Source organism: Cygnus olor, chromosome 4 (assembly GCF_009769625.2).
Source record: "Cygnus olor isolate bCygOlo1 chromosome 4, bCygOlo1.pri.v2, whole genome shotgun sequence".
In the NCBI taxonomy this organism is placed as follows: domain Eukaryota; kingdom Metazoa; phylum Chordata; class Aves; order Anseriformes; family Anatidae; genus Cygnus; species Cygnus olor.
Window position 1 is genome coordinate 45,163,726 of NC_049172.1, and position 21,319 is coordinate 45,185,044.

Below are 21,319 nucleotides of genomic sequence, written 5' to 3' on the forward strand. Positions count from 1 at the left end.
AATAGATAACTCGGGATGTTTGTACAGACTTCTAGATGCACACAAGTAGCTTTCTGTATGTCAGGGATATCCCTTGAAATGCTGGCATTTCTGTGGAGCGCTGCCAATTAAAAGAATGACACCATGATCCACCACAAGATTTGCAGAGGCAGAAAACAGCCAGTGGTGCTTTAAAATAGTTGATTTATCTGTGAGCTGTGTACAAGTAGATCTCAAACTTTGAGTAGATAAATTGAACCAAAATTACACAGCATCTCTCAAGTCCGTTTCTTAAATATTTATTTCTTCTTACACATAATAGTAAAAGGTATGTGTGCAAAATATATATACATTTGGTTACCACTTCTATCAAAATGTTCTTTCCCAGTATTTCACTTCTACAAAACAAACTTAACACCCATAAATGTAAATTTCCTTTTGACGTTGTTCCTATAAAAAAGCACTTCTCAAATAAACACTTTATTTAACTTGTATTTTAAAGTTATAAGTTGCAAGGATGTTCCCCGTGAATTATTAATATGCATATACATGTGTTCAAGAAAATAACTCATCTGAAAAGAGTAAAATGTATTCCTCTTTGAGATTAATAAATTTTTAGAAATCATATATGCATTTTAGACACATTGTCAAAAGCAGCGTCAGTAATTCTTGGTGTGTATTATGACTGGTGGTAAGTCAATCTTGCATTCTTTACAGACTACTTTTTAAGAGTAATTGAAGAAATTGGCATTCGTGATTAAAGATAACTGTGCTATTAGGGGTGAGATTCAGCTCTGTTAAAAGTAAGATACTGTCTTTGATTGCATTTCTGCCATAGCAAGCAAATTTCTAGTTTTCCCAGAATGCTGTGGCTTATTTTGAAATGTGGAGTATCTGGTGGACATCTTAAGATCTGGAGGGGAAGGAGTACCGAAGCCTGTCTGTGTCGGTAGTCTCGGGTATTGCATTTCTAAACTAGATGTGTGGTTAAGCCTGGAGCAGGAAAAGGGCAAATGCCTCCTTCCTTCCTTCCTTTCACCTTCACCCAACTTCTTCAGTGCTTAAGGACTTCAGAATTCTGAAGACTAATCAATTTTCATTCCTATCAGCTGTCTCAATATCAAGTGAAAAACTGGATTTCGTAAATTTTGGTGGAAGGGCTTGTTAGCAATACAAAGATGCCTGTGGTACTGCTACAATTGCTGTTCTCTTCTTCGGAATTGAAGGTTTTTTGTCAGCAGTTTGCAAATCCTATGGCCTCATTAGAGTTCTAGATAACAATTGAAAACTTGAGTGAAACCAGCATTTACTTTATTTCTTAGTGACAGGAGTTAATGTTAATCACAAGTTTTGCTGCTCTGCATTTTAGTGTAGTTTGAATGTGGAATCTAGTCCAGGAATGTAATTGTCGTTCTCCTCTAAAAATACAATGGATAGCAGTGCACCCAAACTGAAAGAATCTTCTGTTAAATTACATTTCCTTTTAATTTATCCAATTTAGTGTTTTTACCTTTTATCCTTGTTGCTTGTTGCATAATGCTTGTATCTAACTGAAATGTCTCTAGGAGAGGTACTTCTAGTTTTTCCCATCAAGATTTTAGCGTCCCATGTAGGAATTAGTGTACCGGTGCATCATCCAAAGGATCTATGTTAGACTAAGTTATTTACTGACATAAAATTCCCAGTTTGTTTTGGGACTTCACTTCCATCGAGTGTAAAGACTAAATGAATGATTTGGCTCTTAAGAACTTTTGCAGAAAGTTTGCACTGTTCTTAGAGACACCACAGCATATGAAAATTAGGCTTGTTTATCTGAGAAGTAGAATAAATGTCAATATGGTGTCTTTGCAACAGGCTGCAGAATGTGCTGGAAAATTGTTTATCTTCCATTCTTCATTGCCAACTGCAGAAGCACCAGGGAAGCTGAGAAACAGAAATGACAAAAAACTACTCAATACAGATAAAGAAAAGGTATTTTCTACTTGGAGTTCACAAGGGACTTCTATTACACTGAATTCCTCTAGTATAGAGCCTTGGTCTTTTTCACTTCTTTTCTTTTACAAAGAATTGTTGATTAAATATATAATATTCCCATATTATACTGTGCCCTGATGATTTAGATATAGAGAATAAATATGTAGGTCCAATATAATATAAATATGTAATATATTATATAATAATATATAATATATATATATACACAATATATAATGTATAATGTATAATTATATATACAATATAATAATAAATATGTAGGGCCAATATAATTGGCCCTACAAGAACTCGGAGGCTGAAGTATGGTCGAGCAGCAACACCCATCAGTAAAGGAAATCGACCAGCTGCAAATAATTCTACCCACCAAGAGCCTTTGCTACCTGCAAGGTGTGATTTAGTTCTACAAGAACAGACTGAGTGTTCAATGTATATAAGTGGTGATGGAATGTATGAGCAGGGGCAACACGATTACAATCAAATCGATGTCTCATTTTTATTTTTCATTTGGGTATTTGGATTGTGATTGGCTACCAACAGTATCTAATGTTATCACATTTGTATTTTTTTAATTCTGTGCAGACACTCTTCCAGTCTCAAGTAAATTATTACGAGACTTTAGCCAGGGATTGAGTGGCTAACGGCTGCTGCGTGAATTTGTTCCTCTTCCCAAATCAGTACGTGGACATAGCCTCCCTGGGTCTTGTCACAATGTACACTGGAGGAACATTGTACAAGTACAACAATTTCCAGGTAAGTGGTGCAAGTTTCTTACCTGTCAGATAGTAACACCTGGAGATTGGTTGTTTTTATTTCAAAGCATGCTTTGACAGCATGAAAGTAGAGCGACTCTAGAAAAATTATTTATAAACCCTAGGGGGTAAAATTCAAATGTATAAACAGCAGATCAGGCTCAAATAGGTATCTTGAGACTGTAATTTTACTTCTACAAGCTGGTTGGTACCTTAGAATTAAACCCACTTACCTACATATGGTGACATCTGAGCAGGGTAGTCAATTACTCCTGCATTTACAGTTAAAAATGCTTATGATACAGACACTCCTCCCCAAAAGAAAAGCCATAACAACACTCGTTTGTTTAAAATTTCATGGGAATCTTTATGGGAAATAGGGGACTTTCTCCATGTCATCAGCTGATCTGCAGAACCATTTTTTGCTAAGTGAACAAAGCTACTCTAATTTTTAAGGATGTACCACAAAATCCCAGCTAGCCTGCAAGGGTAGGTGCAAGGGCGGACATTACTGGAGACAGGTTTGATTGAAAGGAATTCTGCTTGTCCAAGCCTAGTGATGAATTAACGGTGGATACTTGCACATCTGTGTTTCTGTTAATAAAGCAGCAACTGGCATTTCTTGCCAATTTTAAAAGAAAAGAGATGTTTTTTGTGAAAAGATTTGATGGGGGGAGGGCAGGAGCAGATTTCACAGCGGGCTGGCAGTGTTGGATTTCTGCTGGTTTGCTGCCACCCCGTGGTGAACTGCACCTTGTGCTTTGTGCTTTCAGCTCAATTCAGATAGCCCCCAGTTCCTCACCGACCTCAGGAAGGACATAGAAAAAAAGACCGGCTTCGATGCAATAATGAGGGTTCGGACAAGTACAGGTAACGGTACCCGTTGGGAATGAAAATAAATATGAATGCATATGATAATATAAAACTATAAGTAATACAGTGCTAGAAGTGCTCTACAGATCACTCGTAACATCAGGCTTCCTGTTTTAATTTCATTATGTACCTTTTGAACAGTATAGACTGGTAAAATGAGTGTGTCCTTACTGTATATACCTACTTAAATCTGCAAATGCAGTTAAGGTTTCTGATCACTATGCATGCCTCCTGAAATGCAAATAAGTTGTACAAACGAAAGAGAGTTGTTGCTGGACACTTATGTTCTTTCATTACTTCAAATGAAATTACTGTTCCTACTTTTCGACCAATCGTTCTTGCCTCAAATGCAAGTATTTGAGAAATACAAACACACAAAACGGCCAAGTGAACAGTGCAAAAGGTTCTGGGGCGTCTCTGAGCTGCAGCACCCCTTCATGGCCCATCAGAACAGCTTCACTTTGTCCTCACAGTGGCGGTTGACTGAGGCTGCACACCTCTGAGGAGAAATGGTTCCCATTTTAGTAAGCATAACTGAATGATCAAACAAGAAGTCACAAAATAATGTCACTTGTACCTGTTATTTTTAAATAAAATACTACGGTTTGTTTGTTTGTTCTAATCTGGCTACAGGCTTCAGGGCTACTGACTTCTTTGGTGCCATTTACATGAACAACACCACAGATGTAGAAATGGCAGCAGTTGACTGTGACAAGGCAGTGACGGTAGAGTTCAAAGATGATGACAAACCGAATGAAGACAGTGGCGCCTTAATTCAGGTAAAAAAAAACTTAATGACATGCCATGTCTTGAAATTGTGAGTAAGAACTTTTACAGCCATAATTAAAAAAAAAAGTTATGCCGTAGCACTGAGGCAAGGAAGGTACAGCTTGCACAGACTCTGGTGTCATAGTACTACTAATAAAGTAAGTTTTCAATTAACTAGCCAAAGATTGCTACCTTGCAATGCCAGGCTGTTCCAAAACTAAAGAAATCTGTGCTTCCCTTCTTATTCTTATTCCCTCAGTAATAGTTCCTGGAAATGCAGATTAGGCAATAATTAAAACTGGCATTTCTCTGCCTAATTGCCAACACGTGTGATATGCCTGTGCCTAACAAAAGACGTGCCACAACCAACAGCAGATAACGCGAGATTGCCATTTACTGTTCTAGGTATTTTGTCATGACATTTTTCTTTTATTAACGGCAGAAAATGTTACAGCTTGCAAGGTTTTGAACTTAAGCCATGGAATTACCTGAACTTTCATTTCTGCTCTGCTTAGCTTTTATCTTGCCCCTATAAATGCACTTCATAGGCTAGCAGTTAATCCTTGTACAAATACAGTACTGTGGAACATCCAGTTTGGTATGTCTGCCGTCACTTCCTGGAGCGGTGCTGCAGCAGTGACAGGAAAAGTGCGTGCCATGTAGATATTGTGTTTACCTGGCTTCCCTGTGACAGAGACATGTGGCAGATCCAGTGCATGTCTGACTACAATCACCTGCAGTTGGTGTTTGCCCTGCAGACTTCAGTTTGTAGCTGTAGACAAGATGATGAGATTCTTTTTTGATTGTGGTGGTAGGAAACAAGCGCGTGCCAGCAAAATGTTAGCAGTCAGGAAAGCTTGAGCTCAGTTCCTTTACTTTCCATACTTGGAGAAGGGTTTTCCCAAATGCTAACATTATATCGCAGCAGAATTGGAGTCATAAGCAAATTTTTAAATTATCCCTCCAATTTTAATATCTAAGTCAATGGAAGGGACGAGATACAGGGGTGGGGTTAGAAGGACTTCATGTCACTTCGTAATCAATTTATCCATGTAAGAAGACCCACTTCACTTTTCAAGATTACTAAGTTTTTGTGTTGCTGTTGTTGATAACAGGATGAGCAGATATTTCTCAGCAAGCTTCTGATGTCTGGTATGGTGTCTTTTCAGTTATGTTCCTTCGGGGCACTCTTCTTAATAGCACGTTCAAATATTACACAATTACAAGGGATGCTTTACAGATTTCCAGTCAGTGGTCTCTTGTTTTCAGATGATACCATCAGTATGTAGCAAATGAGAGAGTAATAAGCCTTTCAATCAGTCATATATTTATATACTTATATACTTTTATGACATTTATATACTTTTAAGGCTAATAATTTTTATAATGCATTAATCTACTTCCACAAAATGTGCAGGTATGGTGTTCCTCTAGTTCATTAATGCTGAAGCAGCACTACTAGGCTGGGCTGTCCTTGGGCCTAATTACATGCCTTTTATGCACTAAGTGGTGGCTCTTACACAATGGAAGCTTTGAGGATCGACTTTTTGTTTTAAACTCAAAATGAATGGTAATTGGCTCATCTGTGTTGCAGTGTGCTGTCCTTTACACATCAATAAGTGGACAAAGAAGACTGTGCATACACAATATCGGTTTAAACTGTAGCAGCTCCCAGTTAGCTGACGTCTACAAGACTTGAGAGACTGACGCACTTATCAACTTCTTTGCTAAGTCAGGTAAAGTTATAACAGATTGGTTTTGTTTCCTTTTTGCTTTCTCTAGGGGTGGAGGAAGAGGAAAGTAGGAGAGATGAAGTGATTGCCTAGTGGGAAATCGTGTTTTGTAACTTGCTATTCCAAGCCTGAGCAATTTGCAACTCTAGTACAAAATAGGAAAGAGAACTAGATTATGTATGTAGATATACATGCCATAAAAATAATGCCGGGGAAGGTAGCTAGAAACAGGTAATGCACAAAAGTGTATAGGCATTTTTTTGGGAAGATTAATAAGCATCCTCTAAAATGATACAGGAAAGACTGAAAAAGCACCCATAGAGGTGAGTTTTACTACTTTAAAAACTAATTAAAAACTAGCAAAATGTAGATACTTTAAGCGTGTCTGTTATTAACATAATCTTTTGTTCTTCTGTATTTGTAGCTTTTAAAGCTATTCTAAGCCAACCCCTGAAGACGGTCAGAGAGATCCTGGTCAATCAGACGGCTCGCATGCTGGCGTGTTACCACAAGAACTGTGCCAGCCCATCGGCAGTAAGCCAGGTAAGGACCTCCCTGCGTAAGTCAGGCTACTGCAGCAGAGGAACAACCACCCCTGTAATGTCAGCAGTGCCAGAAAGGGAAATTTCAGGACATACATACTTCTCATTTTTTCATCTTCTTTCAGGTCTGATTAATGGCAGGTTTGATTCAATGGCAGCAATTGCAGCACGTGGAGGCTGTTGTTCTGGGACAAATAGAAGTGCCATTGAGGAAGCTGATTATCATGCTCATACCAGACGGATAAGACAGCTGGTTTTCTTCCTGCTGAAATTATGTACTAATTCACAAAAGTTTTCATTTTTTTTCTTCTTACACTGTTAAAAAAGTTAGTATTTTGATTTTTGACAATAACAGTCTTAATTGTCAAAGTTGAAAATGTGAGAAACACTCTGTAGCCAATAACATAGGCTCAGGCGAGGATCTCAGTTGAGAGGAGGCTGAAAGAATTTTAGTAGATAAGATAGGCTAATGAGCATGTGTAAGGAAGCCAAAAGGATTTTAGTAAATAAGACAGGTAAGGGACATGTACTATATCTTCCGCTACCTATTGTGCAAAGAAACTGAGGCAGGAAATTCTGGGATTCCTCACGAAAAACAGTTCCTGATAGAAAACAGGAAACACATTTCAAGAACCAACTGAAACCGAATCTGCAGTTTAAGCGGAAGCTGAGAAGCTTATGAGTCTGCGCTGAGATAAGAGGTCAACCAGCGGTGACGAGGAAGACTCGCTAATCTTCATCGCCACAACCCTCAGCAACCACTACCAGAAAACACTGTGCAAGCGTGGATAGGAGGAATCTATGAAAATGACTCCCTGGAACTAATTTTAATACAAAGCGGGGATAGGTCATGCATATGTATAGGCGTCTCGAGAAACTTTGTGCATATGTAACTCTTCACCACATATAATCAAGAAAAGTGCTGCGTTGGGGTGCGCACGACTTTGGTGGGACTACCCCCCCGTGCCACCCAGCGCTGAATAAACATACCTACTTTACAATCTTACTGATTGTGGAGTTTGCTTTCCGCACGTCACAGACACTTTTTAGTTTTTCCCTAAGCAAAATCTTGCTTTAGACAAAATTGTCTCCTTGCTTACTAATGAAAATTCTTATAGATAATTTTGTGACAGTAAAATTCTTAAGCATGTAGCTGCAAAAAATGCTCTACAGCACTCTGGTAAATACAAAAATACTCTTGCTTTGTTTTGTTTTTTACAGAAAATGAACCTTATAACATTTGAAGGGTTGATGCATTATAAATTTCTGGGCAGATTTATGTTTTTAATTATTACTAGGGTGCTTTTGTTTTTAGTTTGTATTAGGCTCTTTTTTTTTATCATTTTGGTAAAAAAAGGATAATCAAATCTGATCCCTGTTTACGAACACCTCCAAATACTTGTAGAAAAAGCTTCCCAAAGAAAAAGCTACCCAAAGCTTCCTCTGTCCTAATCTCTAACAAATAATGCTCCACAGGCATTAACAACTCCCATTTGCCATATATGACTTTCTTAAATGCTTATGCCTCAGCATATCTTGCTTTTTAATAGTAGTCTTATCTTCTTGTACATTCTCTGCATCCTTTGGGATTTCTAAATGCTGGTCAGAAATCGGACACATCATCATTAAAATTGGAGTCAGTCATGGGGTTTATGACATTTTGGTTTCTATTTGGTCTCTATAGCACAAATAAATAGCATCAATTCAGAGATTTGAAGACCACTGAAAAATTTAAAGTTAACAGCAAACACTGCTGCCCACTCTTGGCTCTCGATCCCTGAGGTCATTCTACTTATTCGTTATTAGGCAATGTTTTGTGATCATCTAAGGGAACTGGAACCATGATCCATTTATTTTTCCAGTGCATGGAGAAGCAAACACAGCACTGATGTCTGCCTATTCATTGCACCTTACATGGAAGGGTGAAATCAGGTCTGAACAGGCTTTTCCTGCATGGGAGTGGCCATACAGTTGTCATCTTTCAAGCAGGTGTACATACACCATGAACAGATAAAACTGCAGTAGGACATACCGGCTCTCCAAGAGCACCGCTGGGGTTTTGCCTTCCCTCTGATATGTTACCTAACAAGGACAGAGAACAATCCGTGCACCCTCCAAGCAGAAGTCACACAGTCACAGGAGTTCTGGGAGCCACACTTTTCCAGATGTGACGCCTTCCTGTCCAGTATTCACTATTCTAGTGACTCCAAAAGGTGCCTATAGACACATACCAGAGGAGAGTTTGCAGGCAACACCCCCTTATCAGACTACCAGAACATAGCACGTCCCTGGCAGATACTGTTCCAAAATAGCACAGACACGTCATTAGTCAGGTGGTACTTCAGCTGATGAAGTAATACGTTCCTATAGGTTAACAAAAAGATGTTTCTACCTAAAGCAAATAGCAATAGGCTCCAAGACTATCAAACGTGGTCAATCTGACAGTCAAGCTTCCTTTTTACAGTAAGATATATAGGGTACATTGTTTACCTATTCTGAGTTGCAACATGATCAAAAGCTGCTCATGGAAGGGCATCCTAGCATTGTTATTAGGCATACGAAGTTACTACTTGTGCTGTGTTCCTCTGACTTCAGTTGTATGGGTCCCTGGTATTTCCATGCAAGTTTTGCCATGCCACAAAGACAGCGATGCTGACTGCTCTACTTCAAAAAAGCCCTTAGGTCAACAACACAACATCAAGAGAGCAAACGCAGGATGATATTCAAGCATCTCTTAACACCTAGCAGTACCAGGATTTTGTTTAACAGGGTGAGAAAGGTTTGCAAGTGGCACTGACCAGAGCATTCTGCACTCTAATAGCTGTGAGGTGTGTGTTCACGCGTGCAAACTGCTAAGACCACCTCTCTCTCTATTAAAATGCTACCAGTTGTAACAACAAAAAAAAAAAATAGGCCCTTTTTTTTTTGGCTTTTATGTTTGTTTGTTTCAACCTCACATTTAACAAACTCCTCACCTGATCGCTGCTCGAGACTGAAATCATCTCTGGTAGTTTTAATTTCCTTTTAATGAAGAGCGAAGCACATGCTTCACTTGTGAAAACTGCCAGAACAACCTTAAAGATCACTTGTTATAAGGTAAGCAATTTCATTCTGTATATTCATTCATGGAAACCACACTGCCTTCATGTACTCAAGTGCAAATATCTACTGCCCTAGGTCCATACTCTAACTGGTCTATGTCTGCTGTTCTTTTAGGTCAGCACGGATCCCATCTATGACACAAAACAGATCTGTGTTTACATCTGACCACCACACAATTGCGCTATTTATGGTTTATCTCTGCCTATCAACAGAACAATTATGACAACAGTAAAGAAATATGTTTAAGCATTGTATGAATCATTAGGCTGGTTGTAACACATTTAGGTCTGACCACACAAGCATAATTGTTTCCACCGAAGGCAAATTCAGCCATTAGAGAACCTTATTCATCCAATCCAGCAGCTTAGGCAGGACTGCATCTTTGTATCGCTGGAGCAAAGAGCCCTCCACGTGTTCTGACTACATTTGTTTGCTTCTGCGGTGTACAGATACCTGTCAGATGGGCATTGCGTGACTCTCAACATGCATCTCACATGCCATCAATATGGATCTTGCACACAGCTTGCATACCACCAGTGCTGATAACAGCAGAATAATGTGTCAGTACCCCACATTCATCACACTGATTAAATGCATAAAATGCCCTCACTGTCCTTGGGTAGAATGAACTATAAATTACAGTGCAGGGACGGGAACTGCTGCACAGTTCCTGAAAGATGCCAGCATTCGTGTCCATTTTCACCCTTTTCGCCACAAACAGCTATGTAACTGGTCACATCCATCCGTTCTTGTTGCCACCACCATGGCAACATGATCCATCATAGAGTTGTTTGTTCCAATACATCACTTCAGTTGTATTGTATTTATTACCCACTCATTGAATGCCCTGCGACCTGTGTTGCAAGAAATGCCTAATAGTTGTTTCCTGTTCATCTCAGTCATTCTGCATCACCTGGACACTTTGTCATCCCTCATTTATGTAGGTGTTGAGGGGGGAAAAAAAGTCTTAGCCTGTCCATCTCTCTACTGTGAGAACAGGTAAGAAATTCAACAATTTTCTTCTTTTAAATACTCATACCGTTTACAGATATTTAATGTATAGTTAAATCATTAAGTGTGCCAGAGCTAGCCATTCTCCCTCTAAATCCTGCTGACAAGTTAAAGGGACAAGAAATTGTGCTGAAAGTGTTAATCTCATATGCATGGTAAAAATACACAAAAATACACGTATAACATCCCAAATTGATGGAAAAAGCCCTTGAGAAACTGCAAGTGCATTCATCTTATTTAAAAACTCAGGAAATGAATGTCTAAGACTAAGAAAATGCTTATAGCACGCTTACATACAGTCCTGATGAGTGATGAAATCAAACATTGCCTTTCCCGAAGTGCAGAAACCATGGTGGCCTTGACACCAGATCTCCGATCACATTTCTAAGAACGGAGGAACTTTAACTTCTCTCTTCCTCCGGTTTTGTTTTGTTTTCCTAGAGCTGTCTTCTGGCTGATCTAGTCCGGAACACCTGCGACGTGTGAGAAAAAGTACTTTAGTGCAAATACGTCACTGATGTTTTGAGGCTTTAGCAGAGCAGGACGCGTTATACCGCTACTGGGAGCAGCCCGCCTGCCCCAACCGCGGCACGGCTCCAACCTTCGTGATTTTGTGATTCTGTGAGTTACACGTACGGGGGGAGCTACTGACCCGGCCCCGGCTCCCGCCCCGCCGCGGCTCCCCTCAGCGGCCGCCGAGCGCGGCCCGGCCCGGCCCTGCCGCCGCCGGCCGCTGGGGGCTCCCTCCGCCGCGGCGGGCCCGCCATTGTCGGGGCATGGAGGGCGAGAGCACGTCGGCCCTGCTCTCGGGCTTCGTCTTCGGCGCCCTGGCCTTCCAGCACCTCAGCACCGACTCGGACACGGTGCGTGCCGCGGGGCCGGGCCGGGGGCCGCGCGGGGCGGGGAAGGGCGGCGGGGCCGGGCGGGCTGCCCGCCGCCATGTCGCAGCCCGCCTCCGGCCTGCCCCGAGCCGCCTGCGGGACCGCGGCCGGGCCCGGGCGCTGCCGAGGCCCCGCCGCAGTAACGCCGGGAATCCGGGGCTCTTTGTCGGGGAAGGCACGAGGAGGCGGCCCGAGGTGGGGTGCAGCCATACCATAGCCCTGCTGCTCCTGCAGCGGTTGATAGAAGTTGTGGGGTGAGCCCTGGACAGCACGTGCCCAGCCCCACACTCCTCGGGTTTGAATAAAAATAAGGGATGGCAAACACTCGAGTACACCTTAACTTTTTTTTTCCCCTTACCTACTTGCATCTGTTTACAAATGAATGAGAATCTGCTTTGTTTATAAAAAAAGGGACAGCAACAGCTTTTTTCTCCACCCAACACGTTTGCAGTTACTGTTAATATCAGAACAGCTCTGCTAACACGAACTTACCTTTTTTCCCCTAAAAAGGAAGGATTTCTCCTCGGAGATGTCAAAGGCGAAGCCAAGAACAGCATTACTGACTCACAGATGGACGATGTTGAAGTGGTTTATACTATCGGTCAGTGCACCCACACCTCTAATAGCGCTTTGGTGTCAGGGCATATATGGCTACATGCATCTGCTAGATCCTGGGGGCCCCATTAACACCAAAATACGCATACCACATTCATTTTACAACACTTCAATTGCTGAAAAAAATTGATCTGAAAAAGTTGAAGATTTAAACAGAAATACAAGTTCTTAACTCCTTGATTAGTTGTTCTTTGCCAATCTTCTCACATTACAAATAACACAGGGTTTAGACTTCCTCTTTGTCTTAGCTATGTCACTTCATCCCTGCTCAACTACAATTGCCTGGCAGAAACTTGGCATATTTCAGTGATGTGAACTCTAATGCATTAGTACCTATTTCAAAATTTGCAGCTCATAAAATACTTCATGTGAATGATGCAAACTATACATTTCATTGAGCAGATGAAACGTATTTTGCCTTAAAATTGTCACAGCATTGGGACTAGATGCATGTATTACAGTAGCCCTTAAGAACAATATACGTATACACGAATTTAACCCGCTTCTTTTAAAATACTGTCAATAGATCAAGAAAAAGAACCATCTAATACAGCATGTCTTCTTTCCAACTTTACTGAAAGCACTGTAGAGAGAATTCATGCCTCATTTTCCAGTTTTACCCTGGGACACAATTAAGGAAGGTGTAACACTTTCCTCTACTCAATTTCACTGCTGAACAAAAAGTATGGGGATTTTTTTTTGTGGTGCCCCTAGTCATATTACACAGATTTTCACACAGGCAGAGTTAGTTGCTTCATATTTTTTGGAGTTTTATTTATTTTGCTAAATTTATTTTGCTAACTTATGAAAATGAATATAGTGGAGAATTTGTGTAAAGAAAAGCTTTTTCAAATGCCACCACCTACCCTATTTTCTGGTAGTCAATTTCCCAGTTCTGACCATATACCCCTTTTCCAGCCTAGTTTTCCTAGCTACCAGCATCTGTGCTTTGTTGCAAAGTAACTTAAGTGAACTGTTTCATATTGCATTCTATTCCTGTAGTCAACAGGAAAGGAAGGGAAAAACAAAATAGCAAGTGTGATTTTGCACTTGACAAAACCAAAATGTATCAAATATACATAACTTATGTAAGTGGTTCCCCTTTCCATTTGAAGAAACTTTGTTACACTTATTTCCTTTCTTAAGATTAAGAAGATAACTTGAGATTAAGTAGATAAATGGATATAAAAAAAGACTTTTCTTGTTCCTTTTAACAATTCACATGACAGCATACATAAAAATGTACATCTTGAGCTGACAAACCCAAAGTAATATTGCTTTCTCATTTCAGATATACAGAAGCATATACCATGCCACCAGTTGTTCAGGTGAGAATTTTAAGTAAAAAGATATGGAAACAATATTAACCCTAATTTTAGCTCTACAGAAAGAGAAACTTGTATTATATGATAGAAAAAAATCAGGGAGCCGTAACAATGAATGCAGGGTCAGCACCATGGAATTACAGAGGCAAAATGCCTTATGTTAATTTTACATTGGATCTACAAGCTTTGTGTTTATCTCTAACTAAAATACAGGTATGGTGCACCACATTCTAGTGAGTGCTGCAGAACTGTATAAGCTACAGAACGATGTCAAACTGCTGCACAAAAAGCAATGATTGCTTTTCTAAAAAAACACATCCTGACCCCTCAGCCTGTAAGAAGAGAAAAACAGAAATGCAGAGTTCTAAGTAGGGCAGAAGAAAAACACACGAGTCCCACGTCAGGAGTCATTTCACAGACCAGTAGTATTTTGAGTTCTATCATAAATAGAAACACAGCTGTGCAGGTTTACTCCCTGTAAGAGGAAAATTGTGACATGATTCCCCTCTCAAATCTTCCTAAAAATTAAGGAATCAAGATACCGCTAGAGAGGCGCTTCATGTCAGATTGAAGGCATTTTTTGTAGTTGTGACTCAAGTATACAGATGTTACCTTTGTGTCCCAGTAGCCCTGATGCCAGAAGAGCATCTGTGCTGTTAACAAGACCACCTCAACAGCTATTTGCGCAAACAGCAATGAAAGTAAGTGCAGTCCTACCACAGGGGCTGTGTCAGCACAACTTTAATGGCTTTTCTCCCTCCAGTACACCTAAGGCAAGATGACTGCCAAATCACTTGGAAATAATTACTTCCTACAGTAGCATTTTGTCCTAACTGTCAATTTTCTTCTAGCTTTTATAATTCTGCAGGGGAACTGAACAAACCAGCCCTGAAGAAAATACTATCTGGCTGTAAGAAGGTATTTTATTTTCAAATCTAATACATACCACAGGGCCACCTCAGATTTTGAGACTTGTTCTGATCGGTGGTATTAAACTATTCCATCTTGTATCTAATCCCTCATACTGCTTGTCAAGGCACCTGCATTATTTATCCCCCCTAAAGAATACTACCCATTTAGGTTATCTTTGACTAAAGTTTGCCTCTCTGTATTATCCCAACTTGATTTTTTCTTACTAATTTCTCAAGTGAACTCTTAAAACCTTCCAAAGGAATTCCACTAATTTCTAGGTTGAGATCAATTGAGGTCAGCTCACTCCACTGGTTAAGCACCACGTGAACAAAATCATGTACTGTTTTCTCTGTAGAATGTTTTACAAGGGGAAAAAGTACAAGCTGGAAAGCAGCAAACAACTAAATAGTCAAACCAAGTTTGCAGACTTACAAGATTGAGCCAAACCTCAGTAAACAAGCCAATTCAGTAGATTTCACAAGGATAGAAACTGTCATACCTAGAAAATAGTCTTGGATGCTTTAAGAATTGAAAGTATCTCCTTATGTGTACAGGAGAGTTCACACTCATGAATCTTACTGGACCCTCCAAGTTGCTTTGTTATGGCATGCAAGGACATTAAAGAATAGTACTGATGAGTTTTCTTCTGTCTGCAGAACGTAATAGGATGGTACAAATTCAGACGCAACACAGACCAGATGATGACATTCCGAGAAAGACTTCTTCATAAGAATTTACAGTCCCACCTATCAAACCAGGGTCTTGTATTCCTTCTGTTAACTTCTAGCGTGATGACAGAAAGTTGTTCAACTTACAGACTGGAACATGCCTTACACCGGCCACAAGAAGGGTAATCAGTTTGTTCTCTAGTTATGACAAAGCCATTAAGTATTACATACACTATGATTTGACCTTTTTTATTTGACTCTTTTTTTTTAGTTGCAACTGGATTACTATTAATAATAGTTTTTTACTCTAGAAAGCGTTAAGAGTTAAATATTTTTTATACTGGTAGAGCCCTTACAGGCACAGCTGAAACCTCACCCTCAAGTTCTGTTCAAGAACTTACTGATTAGCAAGCAATAGGACAAGAGGAAATTGCCTCAACTTGTACCAGAGGAGGTTTAGGTTAGAAAGCAGAAAAACAGGAAAAATTTTGACTTAAAGGGTTGTGAAGCATTGAAACAAGCTGCCAAGGCAAGCGCTTGACTCACTATCCTTGGAGGTATTTAAAAGATAGATACATACAGTGCTTAGGGTCATGGTTTAGTGGTAGACTTGGCAGTACTAGATTAATGGTTGAATCTGATCTTAGCGGTCTTTCCCAACCAAAATGATTCTATGAATCCAAAGACTTGCAATTATAATCATGTGCAGTGCCAGCACTGGACTGCCAACTCATTTACACAATAACCGTTATTGGTGAAATTGTTATTTTACCAAACAGGTAACTGTTTAGTTTTCATCTTTATGTGTAAGTGAAGATGTATTAAATTGCTCATTGAACTATTTCAAGCTGTTGGTAGCTTTTAATCAGCTTTAGAGGTATCGCCACTCACTGCTAACATGCTACATTTAACAAAGTACTGACATTCAAAAGCAGGGAAAAAAAATCCACCCAGGCAGAGCTTTAAGTCTCCTCTCTTGCAGGAGGATTTGTTTGGACTTCGTGATCTGTGATACGACTTTCAGCAACAGTTAATGCTGTATGCCCCTGGTTGCGATGCTTACTGTGTGGGGACATTCACCTACTCAAAAGGCGTTGAAACATTTTTTCATACTTATGCTTTTTAAGTCTTTTTCAGAAAGTCCCCTTGGTGGTTACCAACTTGGGTATGGCCGAACAGCAAGGTTACAGAACAGTGTCTGGTTCCTGCGTATCTTCTGGCTTTGTGAGAGCAGTAAGACAACACAGGTACAATACACAACTTACATACCAGTATCCGTAGCTTTCCAGCAAGGCTGGCATAACCACTTGCTTTAGTTATTCCCAAGTGCCTCTACTGATAGCACAGCTACACCCTGCTCACTTCATTTCCTGGAATTACCAGCCTTGGCAAGCAACTTAGAAATTAGTTGAGCCATGTGCTTTGCAGAGAGAACAGTCTCGAAACTGGCACCGAGTGCTGAGCTAACCTACATGAGCTAACCGGAACTGATACTTATCTCTCAGTGACAGGGCATGTGAAATGATACAGTCCTGTTAGAACAGGAGAGCCCATCCAGATTTTTAGCCTGGAAAGAGCAGTTCATACCTAACTTTTAACTCAAACTAAAGCTTTGGGTTACTTCTTGAGCCTCCTAGTTTTATGCATTCGCCAGTAGTCAGCACCATCTTCACTTAATTGGTATCTTGTGAGTAAAACCTTTAACAAGCCTACCTCAGGAATTGCTAATTCTAAATCAAACTAATGAATAAAGACTTAACACATCTTTCTGGATTGAAGCTCCTTGAAAGTGAACACTAGTATCCATTTACATCATTAGTTTTGAATTATACAATTTGTTCTTTGTCTGCAGGTCAGACTTCTTTTATGAAGATGGATCCTTACAAGAGGTTCGTAAGATAAACGAGATGTATGCCACCTTGCAGGAGGAGCTGAAGGTCAGTCAAGTATATCTGCTGGTACAGGTATTTTCACTACTACTATAAAATAAAGCAAAGGGTGTAGCATCCTGCAATAAGGCAAACAAAGCTAATTCATCAAACAAAAGATCCGCAAGTTCTTGGCTGTACATTATCTTCTTCTCAGAGACAAATTTCCATTCAATCAACTTAATCAATAAATCCTTAGGGACACTAAAAATTCCTCAAAGTAGAATTGTTCCTAGGGTGTGGTCTGTACTTTGCTCCCATTTACCCAAAAGTTCTGTAGCAAGTAAAACACATGGCATCTGGTACAAACAAGGTTTCAGTTCTTACCTTCAAAACCAGCCTCAAGCTTCTCATTTCAGCTTTTCAATACTCTGTGTCTAACATGAGCAACAGTAGTTTAAGGTGTTTGCTACAACACTAAATTCAATTTATGTGCATGCAGTTAATCTCAAAATGGAACTTTCCTTGCAGAATATATGCTCTACAGTAGAAGTCAGCGAACGATCTGTAGAGAAACTCCTAGCAGAGGTGAGCCAATTGAAAGAAGAAATAAAGAGAAAAAAGCAACACAAAAACTCTTCAGGTAAGTTATATCCCAGCGCTAATATTCATAAGGCTGCCAAGTTTAATTTCATTGGCATCAGCAGAAAACACTCAAGCTTGAAGCCACCAGAACAAAACCGGTACAAGTTTGAGAGGGTCTTCAACTCCAGCCTTTGTTTTTTCAGGGGAGAAACAAAATCACCCAGAAGAGCCCAAGGAAAACGTTTTGCTTTGTCAGGCACTGCAAACCTATTTCCCCAATTCCGGGCTTCAGACATGTATTGTTTCCTTCAAAGGAAGAAGGATATCCAAGAATTGCTGTAAGACAGACCATAATATTAATATCACGGACAAACTGACTCTCATGGTAGAGGAAAAGGACTTCCCTGAACCTGAAACAAAACAATTAACCAAGCGCAAAGTCAAAGGGACCACCACAGGACCGAAGTCTTTTAAGAAATCCAGATCACTGCAGCTTCACCAAAAGTTACTTCAAGATCAAGAGGACAGCGACCAGGAAAAGAAACTTACGCTGAGTAGCGCTGAAACAGACGAGGAGGTGCTGGAGAAACTGAAAGATACAAACGAATACCCACACTCTCCCACTTTCTGACGACTTAACAGCTTCCCCAAACATATTTGGGCAAAAGGCTACTGCCAGCATATTAAAGTAACATACCAATTTATAGCACTGCAGGGATGGAAATAGCTTACTGAATCTTTGTCAAGTACAAAGATTTATTTTAACGCATTAATTCTGTTCGGCGTAAGTTGAGCAGAGTCCAGGTCACATTCCCTCATTTGGCCTTCCAGAGTTAAGCCTGTATTTTCTCTCTCTCAGGGTTTTAAGACTACACTAGCAGGGCGTTAGCAGTCAAGTCACGTCACATACTGCCTCCGTGATACAACCTCAAGGTGCTGCAGAAGAACCCAAGGCCACCCCATCAGTGAGCCTCACCTCAGCAGAAGCCGAAGCCGAGAACATCAGATCCAAGGCAACATCCTGAGGAACAGCTGTTTACATATATAGCCGCAGTCTTAATATTTTCTCCTATCGTTAGCTCTCCAGCATTCTATTTTCCCCTTCCAATTGAGGGAAGGAAAAAGGAGCGAACTTGAGCAAGACTTTTGATAACTTCAGTGGTCCACACAGCTGGGGATTTGTGCTATCCCGCTAGGCATTCATTATTCCTTCCAACAAGTTCAGAGACTTGACGCTGCAACTGACCACCCTTCAGTCAGTGACGCAGTACAGCAACCAGTGACATTCCCAATAAAGAATTACATAAGCAGTACGTTTAGTTTTATTGTTTATTTCTTTACAGTATATAACTCTCAATACTTAACATTACAAATTTTGGGGTCTGTAAGAAATGATGTGTTCTTAAACATAACTGGCATAAATCCTGTAAGAAAATAAGATGAGGGGTTTTTTTTCTTAAATCAACGGTAAGCTTGACTTACCGAACACCCAAGGAAGTATAACGATACTTACCAAGTACCTGAGCTCTTTTAATGGTTTTTGAAATTTCCTTCTGCTTCTTGTTACACAAGCCTAAAGAAAAAACATTTTTAGGCTCCTGAGTTGAACAATAACTCAGTAATAAGTTAAGGGACTAAATCGTTTAGTTGCAAATCCTTCTAGTTTTGTCCGAGTCTTCCTATAAAAACCTCACGTGTGCCTATACAAACTGCTAAAATACAGAAAATAATTAAATTTCTTCAAGTCTACTCATGAATATAAAGGCTTCAAAAATGTGTATTACCAGTAGTAATGACTTGTGTAAACATATCTAATAGAATCTGACCTAAGCTCTAAAAGACCTTAACATCAAAGAGTAAATAGGATTTAATTTCACATACCTGTTAAATGCCTGCCATAAATGCGGCCAGTATATGGAGATACAAACTGGGACAGAAGCTATTAAAAAAGAGTAATATCAGTTCGTGTTATTTGTAGTTCGGAGAAGCTTCAGCATATTTTATTCCTCGCATTACATTTTTAATATTTGAAACTGTTTCTTACAGAGCTTAGTTTTCCCAGACAGGGGAACAAGGACAGCTTGGAAGTCCGCAGCATCCTGCATGCCACATTTAAGTCACAGTAAAGTAGAATTAGAACAAAGCACTCCTTTTCAAGGACACCAAGTTTCACATTTGTATATATAGGCCCAGGGGGCTGAAGAGGTTCCATGACACTACTTCACCCCTTCCTGTGAACTTCCTCACCCAGTTAACCTTGGGCTGCTGCCTCCCACCCTTTGAGCACAAGCCCGTTACCTTTGTTATCTACGCACACCTTTTCAAAGTACTCACCTGAACATTCTTGTAGTCCACCTTTATCCCACACAAGACACACTTTTTAGGAGGTTCTTTATAAGGATTCTCCATTTCTATGGGCTGTAATTAGACAATCATTAACAAGCTGCAACACTGCAGGTGAGCGATCAGTTTGTACTTGTTTTAATTTACGCCGTAAAGAAAAACGGAAAGTGCCTTAACGACAGTGAGGATGTTTAGCACAAGTGACATTTCTCAAGCATTAATATGAGTGCAGCTGTCTTTACCTATAGTTGTCAAATGCACCGCGTGGTACTTAACAACCTAAAAATCCGTATTCCACACAACTAAATGACCAATGCAATCTCAACTGTCAACGTGACCAATCAATTATAGTCATCGTTAAGATGAAAGTTACACCTACTATTTAGCAGAGAGTATCTACAGAGAACAGTAACAGAATAGCACTGACTACTCCTGAAAAGCTTCTTTTAAGACCACTCCAAGGGAAGCGTCCCAGGCCTGCTCGTGCCATCCTTTAAGGAGGATGTTGGAACCCACTCCTGCGCCCTGAGAAGCCGCTCTCAGCTTCTGAGCACACCTGGCACCAGCACCTCCCCAGCCATCAGCACAAAAAAGCTTCGCTGCTCCAGCAACGTAGATTACCATTGTGTACGTGAAGAGACTTATTTCACAAGTTACGCTAGAGAGGAACACGTTTGCTGGCAACAGCCACCACACCAATGAGGCCCGCTAAGTGTTTTCTGAGGTAGTCACAGAAAAACTCTTCAACACTTGGTTTGCGCGCGAGCTACGGAAACGACGATATTAAGCAACGACAATCACGACAGCAGACCGTGTCTCAGCAGTTACTTGCATTATTAACACCCAACTGTAAGTTTAGGAGGAAATCACAAGCGCACCACCTGCGGCGGCCAGTACCGCAAGGCTTCCCTTGCCCACAAGGGCGCCAAGCACAGAGCACCGAGGCGCTTCGCTACCTGCTTTTGCCGTCAGGCCCCCCCCCGCCGGCGGGCTAACGCTCTCTCGGGGTTACGAGGCGACCCGCCCCGCGCAGCCGCCCGTACCGAGGCGCGGCCCTTACCTGGTCGGAGCCGGGCAGCGCCTGCTGCTGCAGGAGGCGACGAGGCCCTTCCCCCCGCAGGGCTGCAGGGGACAGAGACAAGGCCGTGAGCAGCGGCGGGGCGGGGGAGCCCCGAGTCACCCGCCCCGAGCCCCCCCCCCCCCGCTCACCCGGCGCCCAGCTCCGCCGCGCCACACCGGCCGCCAACCCCCGCGCCGCCATCTTGCCCCCGCGGGCGGCACCGCTACGTCACTTCCTGCCCGCCGCAGCTCCCTCCCGGCTCTCTCGCCAATCGGAAATGCGGTTCTCTGGCCAATGGAAACGTGGCCTG

At 41.0% G+C, this 21,319-nt stretch overlaps 2 protein-coding genes, 1 long non-coding RNA gene and 1 pseudogene across 8 annotated transcripts; 2 read left to right on the forward strand and 2 right to left on the reverse strand.

Annotated features, from left to right (window-relative positions):
* The window catches only part of LOC121069967, a 51,254-nt pseudogene extending 44,293 nt beyond the window's left edge, over window positions 1-6,961 (forward strand).
* On the reverse strand, window positions 263-11,591 carry LOC121069969. Of its 4 annotated transcripts, none has more exons than XR_005819787.1 (3): window positions 11,405-11,591; window positions 11,046-11,225; window positions 263-1,902 (listed from the first exon to the last, which is right to left on the reverse strand). It is a non-coding gene; the product is annotated as an uncharacterized LOC121069969 (long non-coding RNA). The 4 variants fall into 4 exon arrangements; XR_005819788.1 differs by lacking the exon at window positions 11,405-11,591 and adding an exon at window positions 11,307-11,375; XR_005819789.1 differs by lacking the exon at window positions 11,405-11,591 and having other exon boundaries at window positions 11,046-11,382.
* Window positions 11,446-18,919, forward strand: ABRAXAS1 (abraxas 1, BRCA1 A complex subunit). Of its 3 annotated transcripts, none has more exons than XM_040556518.1 (9): window positions 11,446-11,615; window positions 12,144-12,234; window positions 13,540-13,576; window positions 14,425-14,491; window positions 15,142-15,335; window positions 16,281-16,400; window positions 17,006-17,090; window positions 17,553-17,664; window positions 17,810-18,919. In XM_040556518.1, the coding sequence occupies exons 1-9, from the start codon at window positions 11,529-11,531 to the stop codon at window positions 18,235-18,237; spliced, it is 1,221 nt and encodes a 406-aa protein (XP_040412452.1). In that variant the 5' UTR covers window positions 11,446-11,528; the 3' UTR covers window positions 18,238-18,919. The 3 variants fall into 3 exon arrangements, with proteins under 3 accessions (XP_040412452.1, XP_040412453.1, XP_040412454.1); XM_040556519.1 differs by having other exon boundaries at window positions 11,468-11,615; window positions 17,553-17,659; window positions 17,805-18,919; XM_040556520.1 differs by lacking the exon at window positions 12,144-12,234 and having other exon boundaries at window positions 11,520-11,615.
* Window positions 18,920-18,925: 6 nt separating this feature from the next.
* On the reverse strand, window positions 18,926-21,271 carry MRPS18C (mitochondrial ribosomal protein S18C). The gene is made up of 6 exons (XM_040556541.1): window positions 21,159-21,271; window positions 21,010-21,071; window positions 19,941-20,024; window positions 19,488-19,545; window positions 19,120-19,179; window positions 18,926-19,030 (listed from the first exon to the last, which is right to left on the reverse strand). The coding sequence occupies exons 1-6, from the start codon at window positions 21,208-21,210 to the stop codon at window positions 18,960-18,962; spliced, it is 387 nt and encodes a 128-aa protein (XP_040412475.1). The 5' UTR covers window positions 21,211-21,271; the 3' UTR covers window positions 18,926-18,959.
* Window positions 21,272-21,319: the final 48 nt, after the last annotated feature.